This window comes from Mesoplodon mirus, assembly GCF_964341445.2.
Source record: "Mesoplodon mirus genome assembly, chromosome: 5".
Taxonomy (NCBI): domain Eukaryota; kingdom Metazoa; phylum Chordata; class Mammalia; order Artiodactyla; family Ziphiidae; genus Mesoplodon; species Mesoplodon mirus.
The window spans coordinates 66,551,558-66,577,069 of NC_138980.1; the positions used below are offsets into that span (position 1 = coordinate 66,551,558).

A 25,512-nucleotide genomic window follows, 5' to 3' on the forward strand; every position below is an offset into this window, starting at 1 on the left:
GGGAAGATCCCACATGCTGCGGAGCGGCTGGGCCCGTGAGCCATGGCCGCTGAGCCTGTGCGTCCGAAGCCTGTGCTCCGCAACGGGAGAGGCCACAACAGTGAGAGGTCCGTGTACCGCAAAAAAAAAAAAAAAAGGAAAACTTACTGATGGGAGATTTTGTCTTATCCAAAGGTTAATTTCATACTTTAATGATTTTTAAAAGAAATCAATAATTTTGAACTCTGAAAAATAGCACATTTATAGAATAAATAAGAAAATTTACAGGAATAAGGGTCACTTGATTCATCGATGTATGTGTGCTTCTAACTTCTGTTTTTACACTTCTCTACTCCTTTAGAATGATTCTAGGGTCAAAGTCTATTCATATTCTGATTTTAAGGGTTACTTTTCTTATAAAGCATGAATTAAAATGTAATGAGTTAATCTATCCACCCACAATAGCAATGTTCAGTGTAAGCTACTATCTGGAGTCTAAAAATAAGTTTATCATTGATTAATCATCTCAACACAAGGTAATGATATCAACTAAATTCCGTTGCTGTTAATGAGCATTTTTAACCAGGTAATAACATAAATGTCCCAATACAAATCTCCAATAATGAATGAAAAGTAGTGTAGTTAAATTATATCCTGTCAAATAATAGGAACTTGCTTTGCCAAGCAACTCAATAGGGCTATAGCCTCTAAAACTTCAGTTGGATAAGAATCACCTGGAATGCTTGTTAAAATGCAAATTTTCCAATACTACTTATTTCAGAAACTTGAGGTGGTGTCTGGGAAGCAGAATGTTCAATAAGGACTCTAGATATTGCTAAAGCAGTTAGCATTGTCAGGCCTGAGGATAGGCTGACCATAAAAACCAGTTTGCCTGAAATATGCTCTATGTTTGTCTGTGGTCTTGTATACATTTGTATAGAGCCCCTTTCACTCTCAAAAGTGTCTGAGATCGAGTCATAACTTAGTTAGCCCTATCTAGAAACTATAGTTAACGGACTGGCATAGGGGAGCTTCATTATTGGTCTCATGATTCTGGCTTGAATTGAGCAATGAAGTGTCTTCCAAGCTCTCACCTCTCTATTTTGGACTTCCCAGCTGTTTTAAATCCTGAATTTCCTGAATCCCAGTGTGCTCATGCTTCCTGATGACCCAAAAGATAAATTCATTACTAAGATGTTCACTGATCTTCTGAAAATTTGCATACAATGATAGCCCATATTCTGGGAGAGAATAAAGATTAGTATAAGGGACTATATTACCAATTATATCAATGCAGCCATCAATAATAAAGAGTAAAATTTGTAATTATAGAATATGTAGTAAGTACTTAATGAATAATACTAGTTCTGAGATACTAGAGGAATGGTGGCAGTTTTTTGGGGGGGAAGCAAATGACACTTCTAGCATCCCTCAAACCATATAACATAATCAAATACCTGGGCCCAAGGACAAGTGGCATATGGAACCTGAAAAAGTACAAGGACAGAGATATTTGAAGGTATAAGTCTGGATTTAAGGTGAGTTGTGCCAACAGACATAGACAGGTTTTATGACAAGAGTTCAGAGAATATTCAAGTTTTGCAAGAAATAAAATAGGAAAAAAATAGATTGCTTTGTAGCATAAACCAAACGTGTCATTCAGAGAGAAAAAAAGTACTGAAATATTTAAGTGATTTTTACTTGCATGTGCCTGGTTACATTGTGGCTCTATTCTCAAGTCCACTCTGATTTGCTCTGTTGAGTTTTCAATTAAGAAATGCCTTGTAGGGCTTCCCTGGTGGCTCAGTGGTTGGGGGTCCGCCTGCTGATGCAGGGGACACAGGTTCGTGCCCCGGTCCGGGAGGATCCCACATGCCGCGGAGAGGCTGGGCCTGTGAGCCATGGCCGCTGAGCCTGCGCGTCCGGAGCCTGTGCTCCGCAACGGAAGAGGCCACAACAGTGAGAGGCCCGCGAAGCGCAAAAAAAAAAAAAAGAAAGAAAAGAAAAGAAAAAGAAATGCCTTGTAAAATACCTGACATGATAAAAAATAAAATAAAACCCCTGAGTAGAAATATAAAACACATTACAAGAATGCAATGTAAGTATAAAGGAAGTTTTTAAGATATAAATTAGAAAACAAAACGAATGCTTGGACTAAAGATAGAGTGTGGAGAACCACCAATTTGAAACTTGCAAACCATAATCCAGGAAATGTAAGTTTAGCATGTAGTGACTTTAAAGGTGCACAATCTCATCTCCAGATTTCTGTCTTTTGGAATACTGAGAGAAAAAGTAAATCCTCATGTAAACTGGTTAAGTTCCAGACAACAATTTCAAGGAATTCAAAGTGTGAAATATGGGTATATCTTTAATGCCCCAGCATTATATTACTAACAGAAAATTTCAATAAAAGGAGAAAGTCTTCTTCAGGAAAGAAAGTACCTTTCAGGAAGTATTTTCTTCAATATCAGATAAAACATGAATTTCAAAAAACTTTCTATGTGTAGAAAATATTCTCAATCAACATTTTCTTAAGATCTACACTGTCAGACAATGTATAGAAACATATTTTGAACAAGTGGGAATAAGAGTTATATTTGAAACAATTATTGTCAAAATTAAATTCCTAAAGTAAAGCAACTGTTTTCTAGGTATATTGGAAGTTGCTTATTGAAGTTACAGACACTAACTAGTGCTGACCTCCGTGTCTCCAGAAAGGTAGGAAACTATAAGTTGACAAGGTAACAGTTACTGCATATATCTGCTATGGGGTTGCTTAAAAACAATATAATTAGACTAAACTACCATGCTTACTTTAGAAATAAATTATCATTTGATAGAGTGGTGTTGCAGTTAATGTGTAATGACTAAATTTGTTTTCACCTAATAGTTTTCAGGTCGGTGGCAGAAATTAATCAGGAATTCAATATGACTCCCACAACAGGTTTTAAATAAAATGGATTCAGCCCTAATGTCTGTTCAGTGTATGGTTTATAACGATTCTCAACTGGAAGTCGAAGCAAAAGTCAGTTACAAAGTTAAGGTTCACTTTCCGGAAATAAAATTAAACATCCTGGCAGAACTAGAAAAAACTGGATAAAAACTATTTAAAAGTATCTTATAGGATGATTAAAATATTTTACAAGACTAAATGAATACATACATAAACAAATAAAATATTAGAGCAACCCACCTTCCCAGAGGAGTCCAAAGAAGCTTGTGGATCTCCGGTTGCATCTACAGATCCAGGACACGGAGGTAGGCTGGGGCTGAAGGCCATGAGATCTGCCTTGGGCGGCCCCTCCCCAGAGCACACCCTCCGCCGCCTCTGCTGCGAGTAAGACCAGCTCCCCACCGCGCTGGAGCACACCAGCGTGGGCTTCCCGGGCCCGCACGCGCCCTCGCTGGGCGGCGCCGAGCACCGCAGCACCGTGTACAGCAGCAGCGTGAGCACCAACAGGCTGGACACCGCGCAGATGGCGATGATCAGGTACACGTTCACATCCACCAGAGCGGCCTCCGCGCCGGCGGCGCCCGTCGACGCCCGCGAAGAGGCCTTGGGCGCCTGGCTGCTGTCCTCCAGCGACAGCAGCACGGTGGCCGTGGCCGTCAGCGCCGGCTCGCCGTGGTCCTTCACCAGCACCAGCAGGCGCTGGCGCGGCGCATCCGCCTCGTCCAGGGCGCGCGTCGTGCTGATCTCGCCCGTGTACAGCCCCACGCGGAACGGGCTGCGCGCGCCACCCGCCGCCGGCTGCAGCTCGTACGACAGCCACGCGTTGTAGCCCGAGTCCGCGTCCACCGCGTGCACCTTCGCCACCACGTGGCCCGCGCCCACAGACCGAGCCACCAGCTGGCTCAGCGCGCCCGCCCCGCCGCCCGGCCCGGGCAGCAGCAGCACGGGCGCGTTGTCGTTCTCGTCCAGCACGAACACCTGCAGCGTCACGTTGCTGCCCAGAGGCGGCACGCCCGCGTCGCGCGCGCTCACCTGGAACTGCAGCAGCTCCAGCTCCTCGTGGTCCAGCGGCTGCAGCGCGTACACCTTGCCGCTCTCCGCGTGCACCGACACGTAGCTCGACAGCGCTCGCTCGCCCACCCGCCGCTCCACCAGCGAGTAGGACACCAGCGCGTTCTCCTTCGTGTCCGCGTCCCGCGCCGACACCGTGAAGATGTGGCAGCCGGGCGGGTTGTTCTCCTTCACCAACACCGTGTACTCGGGCTGCGCGAACGCGGGCGCGTTGTCGTTCACGTCGGCCACCTCCACGGACACGCTGGCTGTGACCGACAGGGAAGGCGATCCCGCGTCCCGCGCGGTCACCACCACCTCATAGTTCGACACACTCTCGCGATCCAAGGCGCTGTCAAGCACCAGCGAATAGTAATTCTTGAAGGTGGACACCAGTTTGAAGGGGACCTGGGGTGTTAATGAGCAGGTCACCTGCCCATTGGCACCAGAATCTTGGTCAGACACATTAATCAAGATGATAACTGTGCCGGGCTGAGCATCTTCTGAGATAGGAAGCGACAGGGAAGTGACAGTCAACTCTGGAGCATTGTCATTAGCGTCCAAAACTTCCACAAGAACTGTACAGTGACCAGCCAAGGGTGGGAAACCTCTATCGATCGCCTCTACTGGAATTTTATAGGCTTTACTTTCTTCAAAATCTATATGTCCTATTGCTATAACCTTCCCACTTCGGGGGTCTATGTAGAACTTAAATTTTATATCTGGAGAAACGTCACTAGAGAATGAATAAATAATATCCCCATTCAAGCCTTCGTCTAAATCTGAGGCGTTAAGTTTAATTACGAACGTTGCATTGGGAACGTTTTCTGGTAATTTCACCGCATAGAGTGTTCTGTCGAAAGCTGGGGCGTTGTCATTGGCGTCCAGCACTTTGACGAGTAACTGAACTGTGCCAGTCAGCTCAGGTTTGCCTCTGTCAGTGGCCGTGAGCACTAAAGGAAGTTCCGGAGATTCTTCCCTGTCTAAAGGTTTTCGTAATATAAGTCCCAGAGGCTTTACCTGTTGGTCGGTGGTTGGTATGTCCAGAGAGAAATACTCATTGGAGCTCAGCCTGTAAGTCAACAGAGCGTTCTCCCCGATATCTGCATCGGAGGCGCCCTCTAGTGGAAACCGAGAGTCAAGCGGCCTGGATTCCGCGATAAACAGATTCCTCTGTGTTCCGGGGAACACAGGAGGATTGTCGTTAATGTCCTTTATCTCTACCTCCACATGGAACACCTGCAGCGGCCGGTCCACGATCACCTCCAGGTGGATGCTGCACTCCGCGCTCCGCCCGCACAGCTCCTCCCGGTCGATCCGAGAATTCACAAACAAAATGCCATTCTGCAGATTTACCTCCAGAAGGTCCCCGCGGCCTTTGGACGCCACCCGGAACAGGCGCGGCACCAGCTCCGTCAGCTCCAGCCTTAGGTCCTGGGCGATGCGGCCCACGAAGGTGCCGTGTTTGGCCTCCTCCGGGACCCAGTAGTGGACCTGGCCGCTCCCGGTCTCCCAGGCTGTGAGAATTATAAAAAATAGCAGTAGATGCCGGTTCCCAGAGTCGCCTAGATTTGAGTACATTTCAAATTATTGGTATTTTATTCTAAACTGCGTAAGTTGTCGCAAAACTTAGAGGAATCTTCTTATCCCTTCTTTATTATCCTGATAGGTTCGCCATTGTTCAACCTCCGGGTACTGAAACAGAGTGGAGACTCTTTCCGATGTGAAAAGGGATGACTTAGTTTTGTCTTGAATTAAGAGAATTTCATGGTAAAGAGCGACATCATGTGGCCCAAAAAGTAAGTACGAATTACAAAAATCAATTTTATATTGATAAGGTGCAAAGTTTTATTTTAATCTCTGAATTTCTAAAAATATTTGTTAAAGTGTAGGACAACATTTCTCATGCTTGCTGAAGGCATTCTTAGGAGATTTAACTTCTGGATGTTTCGTGTGACCATAATTGTAGTTCTCATGCCTTGAAAATATGTTTTTCCACAAAGTTTTAAAATAAAGATAAAAATCCAAGTGGCAAATCAAATTACGTTAGCAACCCTAAGTTTTAAAATCCTCTGTTCAGAGTCCAGGAAGCTCCATTTTCTTAGATTTATGTTAAGAAAACTCCTGGTCTCTCTAGGAACACAGGATCTCAAGAATCTAGTGGAAGAAAAACTTAGAAACGTTGTTTTTAGGAAGGAAGAAATATTAGCAACTAATTCATATAATTTTCTTAAGAAAGTACAATAAGGGAATGTTTGGGGTATCTTTGAAAAGGAAGAATTTGTATTAAGTGCATTTTGCGAGGACGAAGTATTCTGAATTTCTTTTTTCATCAGAATTTACATGTTCTGTTTCAGGATTTCATGGTTCTCATATCTTTTTTTCTTTCATCCTTTCTAAGCCTCATGTTTTATGAATATCCACCTGTTTTTACAATCTCCAACATGATTTAGATTATTTATTTTATAATATATGTTTATTTCATCAGCTAAATGTTGGTACTCATCTGTCCTTTAATTAAAGCAGTCCTTTAATCAAGCTTGGGGTGTTTTATCCTTTTTAGTTCTACTTAACAGAGCAAGTTTTTTTGAATGTTTCACATCCATTTTCCCAACTGCAAATAAAATAATTAACATCTGTATGCTAAGGCTTTCCAAGTTTAATATCTGCCTAAATGAGTTTTAAATAATGCTGCTATCCTGAATTATTGCAATAGCTTCTTATTGCATCATTTTGTCACAACTCCATTTATCCTTCTCTTAATCCTGGCATTCATCTTCCTGAAAAACACCTTTTATTCCTATGGATTCACTCTTTTTGATAGCTTTCAAATGATGTTAGAGGTGAGTCAAAATTTCTTTGTCAAGTACTCAAATTACCCAAGAGATTTTTCTCATATTACTTTTCCTGCTTTATCTCATAGTCTTTCCTATGGGAACTATATGTTTTCACCAAAACAGAATATTCTCTGTGTCCAGGCACATTTGGGATTTTCTGTGTGCTTTACTTAAGCTCCTCTGTTGCCAAGAATACCAGTTATACTCAATATTCTCCCAAAGGAAACTTTTCCATTTAAAAACCACTAAAATGTCAAAACTCTTGAAGGACTCCTTCAACAAGGGAAATAGGCAGATATTTCTGTTCAATACAATCACAGTGATTTGCATCTCTTGTATCTCTTATAATATTCTGCCTCTAAGATGGTTATATTTATGTATGACAAATATCTTTATTTTTCTATCAACTTCTTGAAGCCAGGGGCTGGGTCTTGTTAATTCAATCATTCTTGACACAGCATCATGTTCTTAGAGACCCTCCTAGAATATTTTTTAAATGTTTACTCAAGAGTGATGCCTATGGTTCTTCTCTATTTCCTAAGAAAGCATACTATTTTTATGGTTGTTAGATATCACTATTTATACAAATGACACTCTTTATTGATTATACAACAATAGTCTATTTGTCACTTTTAAGTATGTGTTTAAAAACTATTGTGTGGGGCTTCCCTGGTGGCGCAGTGGTTAAGAATCCGCCTGCCAATGCAGGGTACACGGGTTTAAGCCCTGGTCCAGGAAGATTCCACATGCTGCGGAGAAGCTAAGCCTGTGCACCACATCTACTGAAGCCCGTGCGCCTGGAGCCTGTGCTCCGCAACAAGAGAAGCCACCGCAGTGAGAAGTCCACGTGCTGCAATGAAGAGTAGCCCCCGTTCGCCTCAATTAGAGGAAGCCCGCCTGCAGCAACGAAGACCCAACGCCACCAAAAAAACCCCACAAAACTATTGTGTGCTTACTTATTTTTAAAAATCAGAAACACTACCAATGGCTTCCACCATTTCAAAAATAGAAAATGAACACACTGGGGAGCACAAACCCCAGTTCAGTCCTCTGATGGACCCTAGACAACTTTTAAATGTGGGAAAATATGCCATTCCAGTTTAAGGTAGTCTAATACTTCCTAGGAAAACATGAACAACACAAAAAGTTAAAATCACCTTCAGCAAAGGCTCAGCAGCTTAAACGTAGTTTTTAAATCCAAAATGCTTTTCCACTGCCAAAGTCTTAATTCAATTTTCAACATAGAAAAATGGATCAAATTTTTCTTTGATGGCATTCAAAATCTTAGAGACATCTTGGATTAATTAAAATACATCTTAAATTAATTATTTATAGGGAGGCCATAAATAGCCTTTACATAAAATAAAAATAATAAAGCCATAATGATGACCTTCTGACATTTTAGATTTTCCTATTCCTCTTCATAATATTAATAGCCAAATTTTATCAAGCTCTTACTATTTAGCTAATACTATCATCAGCACTTTATAAGTATAAACTTACTAAGTACTTCAGCAATTACCTGTGATAGGTATTACTATTTATCATCCCAGCTTTACAGGTGGAAAACTGAAAAATGAGAGGTTAAGCAAGGCTGCAAAGAACAAAATTGGTAGGGGGAATTTAGACAAGGAAGGATGGCTTCAAAACTCACAACAATTAACACTATTCTCTGCTTCCTGCATGTAAAGAAACAGTGAAGAGTTTAAATCATAAGACAGAGTGAATAATGAAAGCATTAAATTAGAATAAATAGTTCTATGAAAAGGAACCCACCAAATAAAAATCAAACATAAATAAGTGATTTGCAGTGTTTGAGAGTTCAATGCAGATTTTACATGAATGTACTTGGTCAAAGTTCACATTCTGTTGAATTACTATTTGTCTGATATTTGAATCCCTGATAAGCTGAGCAATAACCATGGGTGTCACATGGTAGCTGTAAGAGTGTGAACTTTCCCCATTCACTTCTTCAACCCAATCGGAAGTATTCAGTCTGATAACTAATACTATGTACTTTGTCTCTAAATGGTTTAAAAGGCCAACAGTAAATGAGCACTACAGACTGTTAGACTCTTGTAACCACCAGGCCCCAAAAGGAATCTAGATTAAGATATAATGAACAGGGTCCTTAAACAAAGTGGATAACTTGAAAGTGTTGGCTAAACGGAAGCATTAAAAAAAAAGAAGAAGGAAAGAAAGGAAGGAAGAAGGAAGCGGAAAGGATAAAAGTGTAATAAAGTGGGCTTCCCTGGTGGCGCAGTGGTTGAGAGTCTGCCTGCCGATGCAGGGGACGCCGGTTCGTGCCCCGGTCCGGGAGAATCCCACATGCCGCTCGTGCCCCGGTCCGGGAGGATCCCACATGCCACAGAGCGGCTGGGCCCGTGACCCATGGCCGCTGAGCCTGCGCGTCTGGAGCCTGTGCTCCGCAACGGGAGAGGCCACAACAGTGAGAGGCCCGCATACCGCAAAAAAAAAAAAAAAAAAAAAAAAAGTGTAATAAAGTGACATTGAAATGTCAATATATTATTAAAAAATGAGTAACTGTGAAATAACCCTCCTGAAGTTCAAATGGAAAGTAATGAAAGCTCTACAATATGAATAAGAAAAAAAATACTACCAATGCAAAATTTTTAATTCATCACAAATGAATGTATCCAATGAAATTTGAGTTTCAAGACAAAAATCTTGAGGTGTAGAATGATATTAATAACGTTTGATTCCACTTTAAGTCAACATTAATAAACCAAAGAGATCATAATAATTAACAAAAAGGAAAAGACGTATATAATGTAAAATTATTCAAATTTTTCAAAAATAGGAGAGTGTAAATATAAACCGAAAGAAAACAATTATAACATTTCAAAATAAATATTAACTGGTAATTATGAAAATTCAGACTTACTTTGGAAAGACGATCATCATTTAAATCCTGAAGCTCACCCATATCCACCACTACTGGACAAGCTGGAAGGCTGGGGCTGAAGGCCATGAGATCTGCCTTGGGCGGCCCCTCCCCAGAGCACACCCTCTGCCGCCTCTGGTGCAAGTAAGACCAGCTCCCCACCGCGCTGGAGCACACCAGCATGGGCTTCCCGGGGCCGCACGCGCCCTCGCTGGGCGGCGCCGAGCACCGCAGCACCGTGTACAGCAGCAGCGTGAGCACCAACAGGCTGGACACCGAGCAGATGGCGATGATCAGGTACACGTTCACATCCACCAGAGCGGCCTCCGCGCCAGCGGCGCCCGTCGACGCCCGCGAAGAGGCCTTGGGCGCCTGGCCGCTGTCCTCCAGCGACAGCAGCACGGTGGCCGTGGCCGTCAGCGCCGGCTCGCCGTGGTCCTTCACCAGCACCAGCAGGCGCTGGCGCGGCGCGTCCGCCTCGTCCAGGGCGCGCGTCGTGCTGATCTCGCCCGTGTACAGCCCCACGCGGAACAGGCTGCGCGCGCCACCCGCCGCCGGCTGCAGCTCGTACGACAGCCACGCGTTGTAGCCCGAGTCCGCGTCCACCGCGCGCACCTTCGCCACCACGTGGCCCGCGCCCACCGACCGAGCCACCAGCTGGCTCAGTGCGCCCGCCCCGCCGCCCAGTCCGGGCAGCAGCAGCACGGGCGCGTTGTCGTTCTCGTCCAGCACGAACACCTGCAGCGTCACGTTGCTGCCCAGAGGCGGCACGCCCGCGTCGCGCGCGCTCACCTGGAACTGCAGCAGCTCCAGCTCCTCGTGGTCCAGCGGCTGCAGCGCGTACACCTTGCCGCTCTCCGCGTGCACCGACACGTAGCTCGACAGCGCTCGCTCGCCCACCCGCCGCTCCACCAGCGAGTAGGACACCAGCGCGTTCTCCTGTGCGTCCGCGTCCCGCGCCGACACCGTGAAGATGTGGCAGCCGGGCGGGTTGTTCTCCTTCACCAACACCGTGTACTCGGCCTGCGCGAACGCGGGCGCGTTGTCGTTCACGTCGGCCACCTCCACGGACAAGCTGGCTGTGGCCGACAGGGAAGGCGAGCCCCCGTCCCTCGCAGTCACCACCACGTCATAGTTCGACACACTCTCGCGATCCAAGGCGCTGTCCAGAACCATTGAATAGTAATTCTTGAAGGTGGACACCAGTTTGAAGGGAACATGGGGCGTCAGAGAGCAGGTCACCTGCCCGTTGGCACCTGAGTCGAGATCGGACACGCTAATTAGGGCAATGACAGTGCCGAAATGAGCGTCCTCTCGGACAGGCAAGGATAAGGAAGTCAGTGCAATCTGAGGGACATTATCATTTTTATCCAATACTTTCACCAAGATGGTGCAATGACCAGCCATGGGAGGGTGGCCTTTGTCTGTCGCATCAATACGGATTTTGTATATATTTATATTTTCAAAATCTAAATTCCCTTGAATTACTATTTCTCCAGTATTTGGATCTATTCTAAACTGGTTACTAACCATGGGTGGAACAAGACTATTAAAAGAGTATGAAAACTCCCCATTCGCTCCTTCATCCCTATCAGAAGCATTCAGTCTCATAACTATTGTTCCGTTATCTGAGTTTTCAAATATTTTTGCTTCATACTCTGGCTGTCCAAAACTGGGAGCATTGTCATTCACATCCAGTACGGTGACCAGCAGCTGAACAGTGGCAGTGAGCTCAGGTTTGCCTTGGTCAGTGGCCATGAGGAATAATTTATGTTCGGGAGCTTCCTCTCTGTCCAACGATTTCCTTAACACGAGCCCAATTTGTGTACTGTCATCACTGTTTGTTTTCACATCTAACGCGAAGTTTTCGTTGGAACTGAGCTTGTAGGTTAAGGCAGAATTTGAGCCCACATCTGCATCCGACGCGCCCTCTAGTGGAAACAACGAATCTGGCAGCCTAGATTCGGAAATCAACACTCTTTGTTCCTTTACCGGGAACACAGGCGGGTTGTCGTTAATGTCCTTCACCTCCACCTCCACATGGAACACCTGCAGCGGCCGGTCCACGATCACCTCCAGGTGGATGCTGCACTCCGCGCTCCGCCCGCACAGCTCCTCCCGGTCGATCCGAGAATTCACAAACAAAATGCCATTCTGCAGGTTTACCTCCAGAAGGTCCTCGCGGCCTTTGGACGCCACCCGGAACAGGCGCGGCACCAGCTCCGTCAGCTCCAGCCCCAGGTCCTTGGCGATGAGGCCCACGAAGGTGCCGTGTTTGGCCTCCTCCGGGACGGAGTAGCGGACCTGGCCGCTCCCCGCCTCCCAGGCTGCAAGGAGCAGAAGCGAGAGAAGCAAACACCGGGATCTCAGTCGGCCTTCAGGTGTAATAAGCATTTCAAATACTTGCTGGTTTAGTTCCATCAGGAAATCTTGTCTAGGCATTAAGATGAAATATTGTATGATCCCGAGTCTGTTAATTCAGTTCTTCTGCTCCTGCCATCATTCAACACTCGTGGAAGGATGCAGTAATGGGAGCAATGGACTTGAATAAAAGCTTGTGTAACTTCACGGTAGACAGCGACATCATGCGGCTCTAAAGGGTAAGAAATGAATTCACAACGAAGCTACGCTATAGTTCTTCAAATTAAAGATATAGCTATTTATATTACATATATTTTTTGCCTTATTTTAATAGTAAATCTCCTCATGTTTGTAATTTGCAGGGTCAGTTTATCTCATCTGTTTTCTTTTATTAGTTTAGAGTAGGGTAAGCGTTCAAAATATTCATAGTGAAACAACTTTCCGCCCAATAATGTAAAAACTGTATCAACCATTTTAGAAAGCTTAAGTGTGATATGAACCAGGCTTGGGAATTAGAAGTGCAAACTATCCTACATATTTGTATAGAGAAGAAACATGTGCATGTATTTCTGTCACCGGATATACTATTATATTTTGAGAAAAGAGTGTAATTTTAAATTAGCAAGTTTTACCCAAATTTTAAAAACCTTATAGATTATCAAAGTCCATTCTTTCTTTGTTCAGTGAACATCAACTACTCCTAGTAATGCTTTTTAATTTAATAATGGAGGCTGAAATTTTTAGCACATATTTTTTACAACATTTCTTAATTTCTCTGCAGCTTATATTAGTCCTCCCCCTCAAAACATTTTCCTTTGCATACTTCTCCATCACTGCAAAATCTTGTGGAATTTCTACCTATTGTGCTTTGCTGCTCTGATCCTTCCGCTGCTCCTAAATGACCTTATCCTTCTCTTTCTACCTCAACCTCTTATATGCTTTTATTTGTGTTCTCATCCCCTTCCAACATTTCAGACAAGACTTATATTGAAGGTATTCCCAAACTCACATCTTCCTCCCCCTTTTCAATGGTTATAATTGTCATTTTTAGCCGTACATGCTGATGACGCCTAGAAAATAATTTGATTACAATTTAAAGATTATGAAGATAAATCATTGATACCTCCCAAATTCAAACCCTTAAATTCACCTTTTATTTAATGGCATGAACATTCTACATGTCACCTATATCAATTTTTTATTACTCCATCTCCCTTACCTGCCCTATTCAAAGTTGGCCTATAGTCCATCTGTCCATCTGTCTTTTCACCATATTTATCTTCATGGGTACAGCTTTTATTGGATTGCACTAAACATATAAATCCCAAGATGTTAGAATCACTTCTATGTGACCTGAGATATGATCACAAGCCAACATTTCCAGTGTTATTTTCAACTACTCTCCAATATTAATTCTATTTTGCAGACAACATAGATCACTTGCTTTCCTTCTTCCGCAATACAACCTTTGTTCAATTTTTTTAAATTACCTCCATCTTTACCTGTAAAAATGCTCCACTCATATCAAAGTCATGCCAAAATATCATCTTACCATGAATTCATCCTTAATGTCATCAACTGTAGGTAATTAAACTCTTTCTCAAAAGGAGACAATGAAAGTTATTAAAAAGAATTTTCAAACAGACACTTGCCAATGCTCACCCTTCTCCAGAATTCTGATATACTTGTAAAATCCTCACAGACAACTGTAATACAAAGTACCCCCCAACATGAGAACATTTTACATAACTTATATAACAACATCTTAAAATAACTAACCTAGATCTATCCTGATAAGTAGTAGTCCTTATCGCTTTCTATTACACTTATTTTGAGTAAACAAAGAGTTCATTTGACAACCAATAATAAGCCCCCAAATAAAAGGTTCCTTTGCTTACAGGAAGAAAGGCCTTGACAAAAGATATATTGGCCTACAGTCTTGTTAGTTGAAGGTTTTCTATAGTGGTTAAGGTATTTCATAAATTGCTGCCCTAAGTGAAGAATCTCTTTGAATATCAACTTTTAAATTAGTTAATTAAAGTATCAAATCTGTCTTTCTATTGAAGTTCCTAGCAATTTCCAGAAGGTTGGTAATATAGTCCAATTAACTGGAACAGTTGCAATAATTCTATTTATTGGCTCCAAGTAGAAAATTATACAATGTTACTGAAATCATATATGCAATTTCCTTTTCATTGGAAAAGGAAAATACTGGTCTCCTCATAAGAAACATCTTATATTTTTGTTTATTTATTTACTCAAATAGTTCATCTAGTCAAGGGAGAAGATTGTGTGAGAAAAAAAAGTTTAGTCAATCTATGAACATCTTCCTCCCCCAGCAAAGAAAATTCTCAGTTATAAATAAAAAGTTTATATTTCAAAACTAAATTAATTTGATTTTTTAACTTGATTTTTAAAATGCTGACAACTGTTAACTACAAATTTACACAGTGGTGAGAATGCCCTCTCCACTTATAGGACTCCCCCAAAGTAATGAGGTATTAGAAATGTTTAAATAGTATGATACAAGTGTACTTATAAAATTAAATACATGTGAGAATGCAAGAACTAGGAAAGCAATAAAAAGGGGAATTGACATTTTGTCATATGAAATGTGGAATATTTATTCCTGGCTAAACCCATATTATTTTTTAAAGAAGTGTAGAAAAACAGTTCTCTGTATTTGAGGTGGAGAGCACTCTTGCCTATAGTAGATAAAATGTATGGCTTTGTTGTAAAAATGGTATTGGTAAGCAACAAACTCGAGGGGGGGGTTATATCATAGTACAGTTTTTTAAAATCTAAAAACAAAAGGCAACCATAAATACAAATGTTTTCTAACTCAAAAATGTTAAGATTTTCCCAACTGTGAGAATTCACGATTATTTCTCACCAATATAATAATTTGTGAATTGGAAAAGAAAAAGTAAGATAGAGAAAAACTAATCATTGTTCCACTAAATGTTGATGTTGGAGGTGGGGAATTATGACATATCTGCAAAATAGGACAACATGGGCTGGAAAAAAGAATGAAAAATCTCCTTAAGTAATATGTCATGATAGACAAATTATATTAAATGAAGGGGGGAAGGAAAATCAACACAAATATTATGTCTTAAGATGGGAGAGGGGAGTTTATTAGTATATGAAAAATTCTCTAGAAGAATAGCCAAGAAATTCGAAAGTTTGAAATATTCAGCAGGTATATTAAGTGGCTTGATATTGGACGTAGAATGGAAACATTTTAAATCATGTAAATGTATTTTGTATTCAAAAATGAATAAAATGAAGCCACTAGAGCTAAAAAATTTTAATTATAAATATCAATTCACCATTAGTATACCAAGGCCAACCATTTAAACAGTCTTGAAAGAGTCATTCAATGCACAAATATTACTGAAAAAATTAATTCAATATGTGTAATAAAAATACTCAAATAATGGATAGTCTATGGAAAACAAAAAAGGAAAATTGACACGATGATGTTAAATATTTCTATGTAGTTACAACATGGGGCTTTGACAATAAATAATAATGCCAAATATGTATCTTACAAGTATCTTACTACAACACCAAAATTTGAAAATTGAAACGTTCAACTAAAAATTTTAGTCTGCAAATGCTTTATATGGTCCACAGAAAACTAGTCCATTAACTGTAACCTTTAAAACCTTATAAAAAGGGGATTGTTACTGAAATAAACACTATAATGCAAAACAATTTTCTCCAACAAAGTAAATTTTAAGCATAACTATAAGTAAATGAATTAGTACCAAGAGAATTTATATCTAAAAGGATACAATAATTACTTATAAAGCTATAATTTAAAATAAAAAAGAGAAGATAGAGGATAATATTAAATATTTCATATTAAAGGCATGATGAAAAATTGCTGTAAGAGTTTTGAGACTCACGGTGTCCGTAGAGATGGGACCCTGAGGCAGGCTGGGGCTGAAAGCCATGAGATCAGCCTTGGGCGGCCCCTCCGCAGAGCACACCCTCTGCCGCCTCTGCTGCGAGTAAGACCAGCTCCCCACCGCGCTGGAGCACACCAGCGTGGGCTTCCCGGGGCCGCACGCGCCCTCGCTGGGCGGCGCCGAGCACCGCAGCGCCGTGTACAGCAGCAGTGTGAGCACCAACAGGCTAGACACCGCGCAGGTGGCGATGATCAGGTACACGTTCACATCCACCAGAGCGGCCTCCGCGCCAGCGGCGCCCGTCGACGCCCGCGAAGAGGCCTTGGGCGCCTGGCCGCTGTCCTCCAGCGACAGCAGCACGGTGGCCGTGGCCGTCAGCGCCGGCTCGCCGTGGTCCTTCACCAGCACCAGCAGGCGCTGGCGCGGCGCGTCCGCCTCGTCCAGGGCGCGCGTCGTGCTGATCTCGCCCGTGTACAGCCCCACGCGGAACGGGCTGCGCGCGCCACCCGCCGCCGGCTGCAGCTCGTACGACAGCCACGCGTTGTAGCCCGAGTCCGCGTCCACCGCGCGCACCTTCGCCACCACGTGGCCCGCGCCCACCGACCGAGCCACCAGCTGGCTCAGCGCGCCCGCCCCGCCGCCCAGCCCGGGCAGCAGCAGCACGGGCGCGTTGTCGTTCTCGTCCAGCACGAACACCTGCAGCGTCACGTTGCTGCCCAGAGGCGGCACGCCCGCGTCGCGCGCGCTCACCTGGAACTGCAGCAGCTCCAGCTCCTCGTGGTCCAGCGGCTGCAGCGCGTACACCTTGCCGCTCTCCGCGTGCACCGACACGTAGCTCGACAGCGCTCGTTCGCCCACCCGCCGCTCCACCAGCGAGTAGGACACCAGCGCGTTCTCCTGTGCGTCCGCGTCCCGCGCCGACACCGTGAAGATGTGGCAGCCGGGCGGGTTGTTCTCCTTCACCAACACCGTGTACTCGGGCTGCGCGAACGCGGGTGCGTTGTCGTTCACGTCGGTCACCTCCACGGACACGCTGGCTGTGGCCGACAGGGAAGGCGAGCCTCCGTCCCTCGCAGTCACCACCACGTCATAGTTCGACACACTCTCGCGATCCAAGGCGCTGTCCAGAACCAATGAATAGTAATTCTTGAAGGTGGACACCAGCCTGAAGGGAATGCTGGGCGACAGGGTGCAAGTCACTTGACCATTGACACTGGAGTCGAGGTCGGACACACTTATCAAGGCGATGACGGTGCCCAGTGGAGCGTCTTCCCTAATTGGGAGGGACAAGGACTTGAATTCCATTACTGGAACATTATCATTGGTGTCGCCAACTTCCACCATAACTGTACAATGGCCAGAGAGTGGGGGCTGCCCCTTATCAATGCCCTCTACAAGAATCTCATAGGATTTGCTTTCTTCAAAATCGATATATCCCTTTACCATAATTTCTCCAGTAATTGGATCTATGTAGAACTTGGATTTCACATTTGGTAAAATATCAGTTGAGAATGAATATGTAATATTCCCATTCAAGCCTTCGTCTAAATCTGAGGCGTTAAGTTTAATTACCAACGTTCCATTAGGAACATTTTCTAGTAATTTCACTTCATAGAGTGTTCTGTCGAAAGCTGGGGCGTTGTCGTTGGCGTCCAGCACTTTGACGAGTAACTGAACGGTGCCAGTTAGCTCAGGTTTGCCGCCATCAGAGGCGGTAAGCACTAAAAAAATCTCCGGGGCTTCTTCTCTGTCTAAAGGTTTCCTTAATACTAACCCAAGACGTTTTACTCGCTCTTCATAGGATGGTTTTTCCAGCGAGAAATACTCACTGGGGCTCAGTGTGTAAGTTAGCAGAGCGTTGGCCCCGATGTCTGCATCGGAGGCGCCCTCTAGTGGAAACCGAGAGTCAAGCGGCCTGGATTCAGCCATAAACAGATTCTTTTGTGTTCCCGGGAACACAGGAGGATTGTCGTTAATGTCCTTCACCTCCACCTCCACATGGAACACCTGCAGCGGCCGGTCCACGATCACCTCCAGGTGGATGCTGCACTCCGCGCTCCGCCCGCACAGCTCCTCCCGGTCGATCCGAGAATTCACAAACAAAATGCCATTCTTCAGGTTTACCTCCAGAAGGTCCCCGCGGCCTTTGGACGCCACCCGGAACAGGCGCGGCACCAGCTCCGCCAGCTCCAGCCCCAGGTCCTGGGCGATGCGGCCCACGAAGGTGCCGTGTTTGGCCTCCTCCGGGACGGAGTAGCGGACCTGGCCGCTCCCGGCCTTCCAGGTTGCAAGGAACAGAAGTGAGAGCAGCAAACGCCGGTATTCCTGGCGGATTCCCCAGGAAAACTCCATCTCAAGCCCGCAGTGCTTTGTTCTCATGAAGGGGGTCTTGTTTCAAAATGAAGAGATATCTCCTGACCGTTCAGTCCAGTCCCCCTGCATCCTCCATTTTTCAGCATCTGGATGGTGGATGCAGCTTCTTTACAGTAAGAATAGGAGGGATTTTTTTCCTTTCTTTCTCGCTCTATCGGATCAATTTTATGGTACAGAGCGACATCATGTGGCTCCAAACCGTAAGTAACAGATTCTGGAAATGCATACTCTAAGTCTTAATTATTCTTTCATCCATTCCACCTTTGGAGAATAGAATCTCATTTTGTACTACTGGGGTACACATTTTGCACCACTGATTGATTGTGATCCTTAGTTTCACCACAGGAGCAGCTTTCACTTCAGTGGAAATACTTTTTTCATAGAAGTTCTAAGTATTTACAGAGACCGAACTGTAGTTAACATAGCACTTTGCAAATATACAATTGGTAAAGTGTTGGTTAGGAAATTCATGACAGGTTTTGTGTGTGTGTGTGTTCCTGCGAGTGATGAAAGGTAGTTATTAATGATGACACACTCTTCATGATTGGATTTTACATTCCCGGTGTTGAAGATTTCAGAGAATTAAGCTCTAGGAAAACTCTGATCTCCAAAATAAGTCATTGAAAGGGAATTTCAAAAATGTTTGAAAAAAGAAGCAAAGACCATCAGCACTTAATTGAAAGTCTTCCTTGCTGTGGGCAAGGAAGCTTTAACAAGGAAGTAGGATGTTTCAGTATATAATTTGTGTTGGGAAGTATTCCAGATAATTTTATTCACTGGAACCTATTCACCTCCCATGAGAAAGATGGGTATTCTCATTTTGTCTCTTACAATTTATAAACGCTTGCTTGTTCTCCAGGATCTAATATGCCTCAACTTGTATTCTCTCCTACAGCACTCATATATTTTAGTCAAAGTGGACAATTTCCTGCTTCCAATAACATTTTTCATGAAACAGATATACTCATTTCATTCCCTGCCTAAGTAATATCCATCATTTCCAAACTCTTCTCAAAGCAGTTTCCCCCATTATATAACAAGTTAAAACTTCCTTGACCAACAAAGACTTTCATGATTAAACCAATTGGGCAGGCATCTTTATTTTCTTTTATACTATGGCATCTAGATCAAATCACTTGGGACATTTATTACATTAATTTCTCTTTTGTAGGTATTTGGGTGTGTGTGTCTAATCCTCCATTTTTGAAATATAAACTTTTAAAGAGAATATTTGTGGGCTTCCCTGGTGGCACAGTGGTTGAGAGTCCGCCTGCCGATGCAAGGGACACGGGTTCGTGCCCTGGTCTGGGAAGATCGTACATGCCGCAGAGCGGCTGGGGCCATGAGCCATGGCCGCTGAGCCTGCGCGTCCGGAGCCTGTGCTCCACAACGGGAGAGGCCACAACAGTGAGAGGCCCATGCACCACACACACAAAAAAGAGAATATTTGTGTTATAATAGTTTAAAAGCTCAGAATACATACTGAGCATTTGCTGAACATTTACCCTATAGAATGGTTTGGTTTTCTTCAATTGCTTAATAAAATGCATTAAATTAAGGTGGTCATGCAGCTAGTTAAGAAATATGATATCTCAGCAACCTCTATAATTTTCCAGAGATACAAAAATATTTTCCTTAGACATTGCTCTACTTAAGATATGTTTCAATTTCCATATTGAAAACCTGGATTTTAGCTTAGTTTTCATTCCAGTTCTTGGCAATCATGATCTTTGAGACATTAATAGTTCTAATGGTCAATAAAGAATTCCCAAATAATAGAGCATAATATATTTTCCTGACACACAAAAAACAATATAGAAGGACATGATGGTAGCTATTTTAAAACTTTCTTTGACTTTTGTGTTCATAAACCTCTTACACCATAGTTGTCTAAGACAAAAAAAAATCAATCTAGTGAAAATAGCTCTAGGCTCCCATTCTACGAAAAGCCACACTGCCTCCCCCATTTTTTCTGAATTAAAACACAAATCAAAGTAGTTTCACTGTTCCAGTACCCAAACTGCAGATTTGTGCAAAATGATTAGTATCAAACACACTGAAAGAAGTGAAAAGGACTCCCTGTCCATTTACTTTATTTTGTAAGTAATTAAATGCATAGATGAGGAATGCAAAAGAATAGAAGGGATATTTATTTGGGAACTATTCACTATTTACCGGGTATAGAGACAACACATCTCTAAAGGGAAAAACTCAAAAGTCTTTAAAATGTCTTATTAGCTGAGAATCATGTTAGTCAAGAAGTTGAAGAGGAGGACTTCCCTGGTGGCACAGTGGTTAAGAATCTGCTTGCCAATGCAGGGACACGGGTTTGGACCCTGGTCCGGGGAGCAACTAAGCCTGTGCACCACAACTACTGAGGCTGCGCTCTAGAGCCTGTGAGCCACAACTACTGAGCCCACGTGCCACAACTACTGAAGCCCACATGTCTAGAGCACAGCATGCTCCGTAACAAGAGAAGCCACCATGATGAGAAGCCTGCACACCGTAACGAAGAGTAGCCCCCACTCGCCACAACTAGAGAAAGCCCGCGCGCAGCAACGAAGACCCAAAGCAGCCAAAAATAAATAAATAAATTTATTTATTTTAAAAATAAAACTAGGGCCTCCCTGGTGGCGCAGTGGTTGAGAGTCCGCCTGCCGATGCAGGGGATGCGGGTTCGTGCCCCGGTCTGGGAGGATCCCATATGCCGCGGAGCGGCTGGGCCCGTGAGCCATGGCCGCTGGGCCTGCGCGTCCGGAGCCTGTGCTCCGCAACGGGAGAGGCCACAACAGTGAGAGGCCCGCATACCGCAAAAAGAAAAAAAAAATAAAAAAAATAAAAATAAAATAAAAATAAAACTATACGCCCATTTGTACTATAAAAAAAAATTGAAGAGGGGAGCTGGATTTGAAGACTGAAGTCCCACATCCTGGAAGACGAGAACTCTGGATGGCCCTATTATTCACAATAGGATGAAAATGATACCTAATAAAATAAATAGTGAACTGAGGTTGGACATGCTGTGGCTCATACTTGATGGACAGGAGGGCACAAAGGACAGTGCCAGAAAGAGGAAATGGAAGTGGAAAAAAGGAGGATTATGTATTTTATATGTTGGCCTATCCCACAATGTCATTGAGTATTAACCAGGTTTCACCAAGGAAACTTGAACAAGGAAGTAGGAAGTTGTAGTACATAACTTGTGTGGAAAAGTATTCCACACAATTAGAATGGAGTACACCGGAGCAAGGTTGGTATCTTCATTTCTGTCTCTAATGGTTTAGAATACTTGCCTCTTCTCTAGTCACTAACATACCTAAGCTTTGGTTTCCAGTGGCAAAGAAACTTCAATGGGAGACCAACTATTTACTAGGGGAACTGACCAAATACCAAATAGGGGAATGAATGGAAAATAATTTCACTTCCAGTTATTTGGAACTTTGTACTTGCTACATGACACACATTAATAGGTTGGTATCCAGAGGAGGGTCACCACTAATAACATTAACTTATTGAACTTTGGGGACATTAGCATCATTAATACTGCATGAAAAGAGGTTAATAATAAATAAGTTTTGCTAATTGAATAGTTTTAAAATGAGATATACAGTATTTTTCTCTACACTGTTCAGATAGAAAGTAATATTTCTTAACAAGATTAATAATATCTTTCAAAAGCAATATTTTATAAATGATGATATAATAAAGAGAGTATTAAAATTTCACTTCCTATTAATTTCTTAATGCTTACTAATAAAAAGTAGTGAGAAACAGAAGATAGAAAATGAAACAATTCTAAAAGCAATAAATTTATTATTCTAGCTTTTTTTTACCCAATTGGAAAACTAGCAACAATACACAGTATTGCCAAATGTGAGCACAAAAATTAAAACAATCATGTTCAAGTAGAAAGGAGGAATTGAGAATACAGATAAATGGATAAGTGAGTAAAAGAGGCTCTATAGGAGACAACAGGCTTAATAAACTAATATTTGAAACTGAATATGTAAAAGCATAATAAAAAGGAAGTGTGTCAGTGATATTTGGACTAACAACTAGTAGGAATTTCCAATAAAAAGTGTCATAAGTTACTGAAGCATTGTGCAGGTATTAAAACACCACAGTTTAAGTCAAATATTCTAATCAATTCAATTTACCCTGGAAAATATATTTAGTTTCTATCCAGATTTGTAGCAATTAAATAATTCTACAGCGACTTTTAAAAACCTGCAAGTATGGGTCTCACCACTTATTGCTGATTTGGTTCAAAACCATTAGTCACAAGAAATTCAAACACGTTAACCACAAAACCAATACCTTGAAAACTCTATCGACAGCAACAAGACTAATTAACTATTAAAATGTTTCCAAAGGAGTAGTAACGTTGAGAATTAAAAACAAAGACTTTTTTAAAGGATTTTTAAAAAGTACTCACCTTAGCAGGAAGATCAACCTTCACATCCGTCTGCTCGTCTCTATCCGCACTAATGGGGCCCGGTGGAAGACAGGGGCTGAAGGCCATGAGGTCGGCCTTAGGCGGCCCCTCCCCAGAGCACACCCTCTGCCGCCTCTGCTGCGAGTAAGACCAGCTCCCCACCGCGCTGGAGCACACCAGCGTGGGCTTCCCGGGGTCGCACGCGCCCTCGCTGGGCGGCGCCGAGCACCGCAGCGCCGTGTACAGCAGCAGCGTGAGCACCAACAGGCTGGACACCGCGCAGATGGCGATGATCAGGTACACGTTCACATCCACCAGAGCGGCCTCCGCGCCGGCGGCGCCCGTCGACGCCCGCGAAGAGGCCTTGGGTGCCTGGCCGCTGTCCTCCAGCGACAGCAGCACGGTGGCCGTGGCCGTCAGCGCCGGCTCGCCGTGGTCCTTCACCAGCACCAGCAGGCGCTGGCGCGGCGCGTCCGCCTCGTCCAGGGCGCGCGTCGTGCTGATCTCGCCCGTGTACAGCCCCACGCGGAACGGGCTGCGCGCGCCACCCGCCGCCGGCTGCAGCTCGTACGACAGCCACGCGTTGTAGCCCGAGTCCGCGTCCACCGCGCGCACCTTTGCCACCACGTGGCCCGCGCCCACTGACCGAGCCACCAGCTGGCTCAGCGCGCCCGCCCCGCCGCCCAGCCCGGGCAGCAGCAGCGCGGGCGCGTTGTCGTTCTCGTCCAGCACGAACACCTGCAGCGTCACGTTGCTGCCCAGAGGCGGCACGCCCGCGTCGCGCGCGCTCACCTGGAACTGCAGCAGCTCCAGCTCCTCGTGGTCCAGCGGCTGCAGCGCGTACACCTTGCCGCTCTCCGCGTGCACCGACACGTAGCTCGACAGCGCTCGCTCGCCCACCCGCCGCTCCACCAGCGAGTAGGACACCAGCGCGTTCTCCTTCGTGTCCGCATCCCGCGCCGACACCGTGAAGATGTGGCAGCCGGGCGGGTTGTTCTCCTTCACCAACACCGTGTACTCGGGCTGCGCGAACGCGGGTGCGTTGTCGTTCACGTCGGCCACCTCCACGGACACGCTGGCCGTTGTCGACAGGGAAGGCGAGCCCCCGTCCCTCGCGGTCACCACCACCTCATAGTTCGCCATACTCTCGCGATCCAAGGCGCTGTCCAGCACCAGCGAATAGTAATTCTTGAAGGTGGACACCAGCTTGAAGGGTACATGATAAGTCAGGGTGCAGGTTACCTGCCCGTTGGCACCGGAATCGCGGTCGGAGACGCTGATCAGAGCGATTACCGTTCCTAGTGGAGCATCTTCTAATACAGGTAAAGAGAGTGATTTGACAACCAACTCAGGTACATTATCGTTGGTGTCCACAATTTCCACTACAACCGTGCAGTGATCTGCCATTGGGGGATTTCCTTTATCTGTTGCTTCTACCCGGATTTCATATAACTTAGTGAACTCGAAATCTATGTTACCCTTTACAATGATGTATCCATTAACAGGGTCTAAGTGGAATTTCGACAAAGTATCTGCTGACATGTCTGTATTGAAAGAATACACAATGTCCTTATTTATCCCTTCATCCAAATCAGAGGCGTTAACAGTCACTACTAGGGTACCGTTTGGTGCATTTTCAAATAATTTGACTTTGTAAATCGTGCTCTCAAACTCTGGGGCATTGTCGTTTACATCTACAACGGTGATCTTCAGTTGAATAGTACCAGTGAGTTCTGGTTTCCCACCATCAACTGCTGTTATAAGTAAGTGATGCTCAGGAGTGTCCTCTCGATCTAAAAGTTTTTTCAGCACAAGTCCAAGGGATTTAATTTCCACATAATTTCTTTTAACATCCAAGGTAAAATATTCATTGGAGTTAAGAGTGTAGGTCAATAGCGAATTAGCTCCGATATCTGCATCTGATGCGCCCTCTAGCGGAATCCGAGAACCAGGCGGCCGGGATTCATAAATAAACAAATTTTTTACTGCCATTGGAAAAACCGGCTGGTTGTCGTTAATGTCCTTCACCTCCACCTCCACATGGAACACCTGCAGCGGCCGGTCCACGATCACCTCCAGGTGGATGCTGCACTCCGTGCTCCGCCCGCACAACTCCTCCCGGTCGATCCGAGAATTCACAAACAAAATGCCATTCTGCAGATTTACCTCCAGAAGGTCCCCGCGGCCTTTGGATGCCACCCGGAACAGGCGCGGCACCAGCTCCATCAGCTCCAGCCCCAGGTCCTGGGCGATGCGGCCCACGAAGGTGCCGTGTTTGGCCTCCTCGGAGACAGAGTAATGGACCTGGCCGCTCCCTGCCTCCCAGAATAGGAGGTGCAGAACCGAAAGCAGTAGTCGCCAGAATCCCTGACCTTCTCTCCAGAAAAATACCATTGCAAGCGTTTTTCCAAATATTGGGTCGCTTTTGCAACGATCAAAAATTTTTAAATATTTCTAGTTCCTTATTTTTCATTTCTTAATCATTCCGTGCCCGTATTTCAGAGATGGTGAGGAAAACCAGCATCTTAGTACGTAATAAATGCTGTATATCTTTTGTGGTGAAATACCTTGCAGTAGACAGCGACATCATGTGGCTAAATGTGTAAGTATTAAATAAATGTATTTACCTTTTTTTCCTTCCACTGAACTTTCCCCCCATTTTGTTTCCCTGTAATTTCCTTTGAGCACTCCTCAAAGTCTTC

At 44.3% G+C, this 25,512-nt stretch overlaps 2 protein-coding genes across 6 annotated transcripts in view; both read right to left on the reverse strand.

Moving 5' to 3' along the window:
• LOC309804726 (protocadherin alpha-C2) overlaps nucleotides 1–25,204 on the reverse strand; it is a gene marked incomplete at its 5' end in the record, with an annotated part of 153,034 nt that extends 127,830 nt beyond the window's left edge. For 2 of the 5 annotated variants that reach the window (XM_082622276.1, XM_082622271.1), the window contains one exon: nucleotides 16,000–18,381. In XM_082622276.1, coding sequence (XP_082478402.1) covers nucleotides 16,000–18,381 — 2,382 coding nt within the window. Of the gene's footprint in view, nucleotides 1–9,724; nucleotides 12,119–15,999; nucleotides 18,382–22,810 lie in introns of those variants that run through there. The other 3 variants (XM_082622274.1, XM_082622269.1, XM_082622273.1) reach the window with 3 other exon arrangements.
• On the reverse strand, nucleotides 3,098–5,723 carry LOC309804735 (protocadherin alpha-7-like; the record flags this gene model as incomplete). Its single annotated transcript, XM_082622287.1, is given in 2 exon segments — nucleotides 3,098–3,118; nucleotides 3,122–5,723. Coding segments are annotated over 2 exon segments (2,463 nt in total). The 5' UTR covers nucleotides 5,564–5,723.
• Nucleotides 25,205–25,512: the final 308 nt, after the last annotated feature.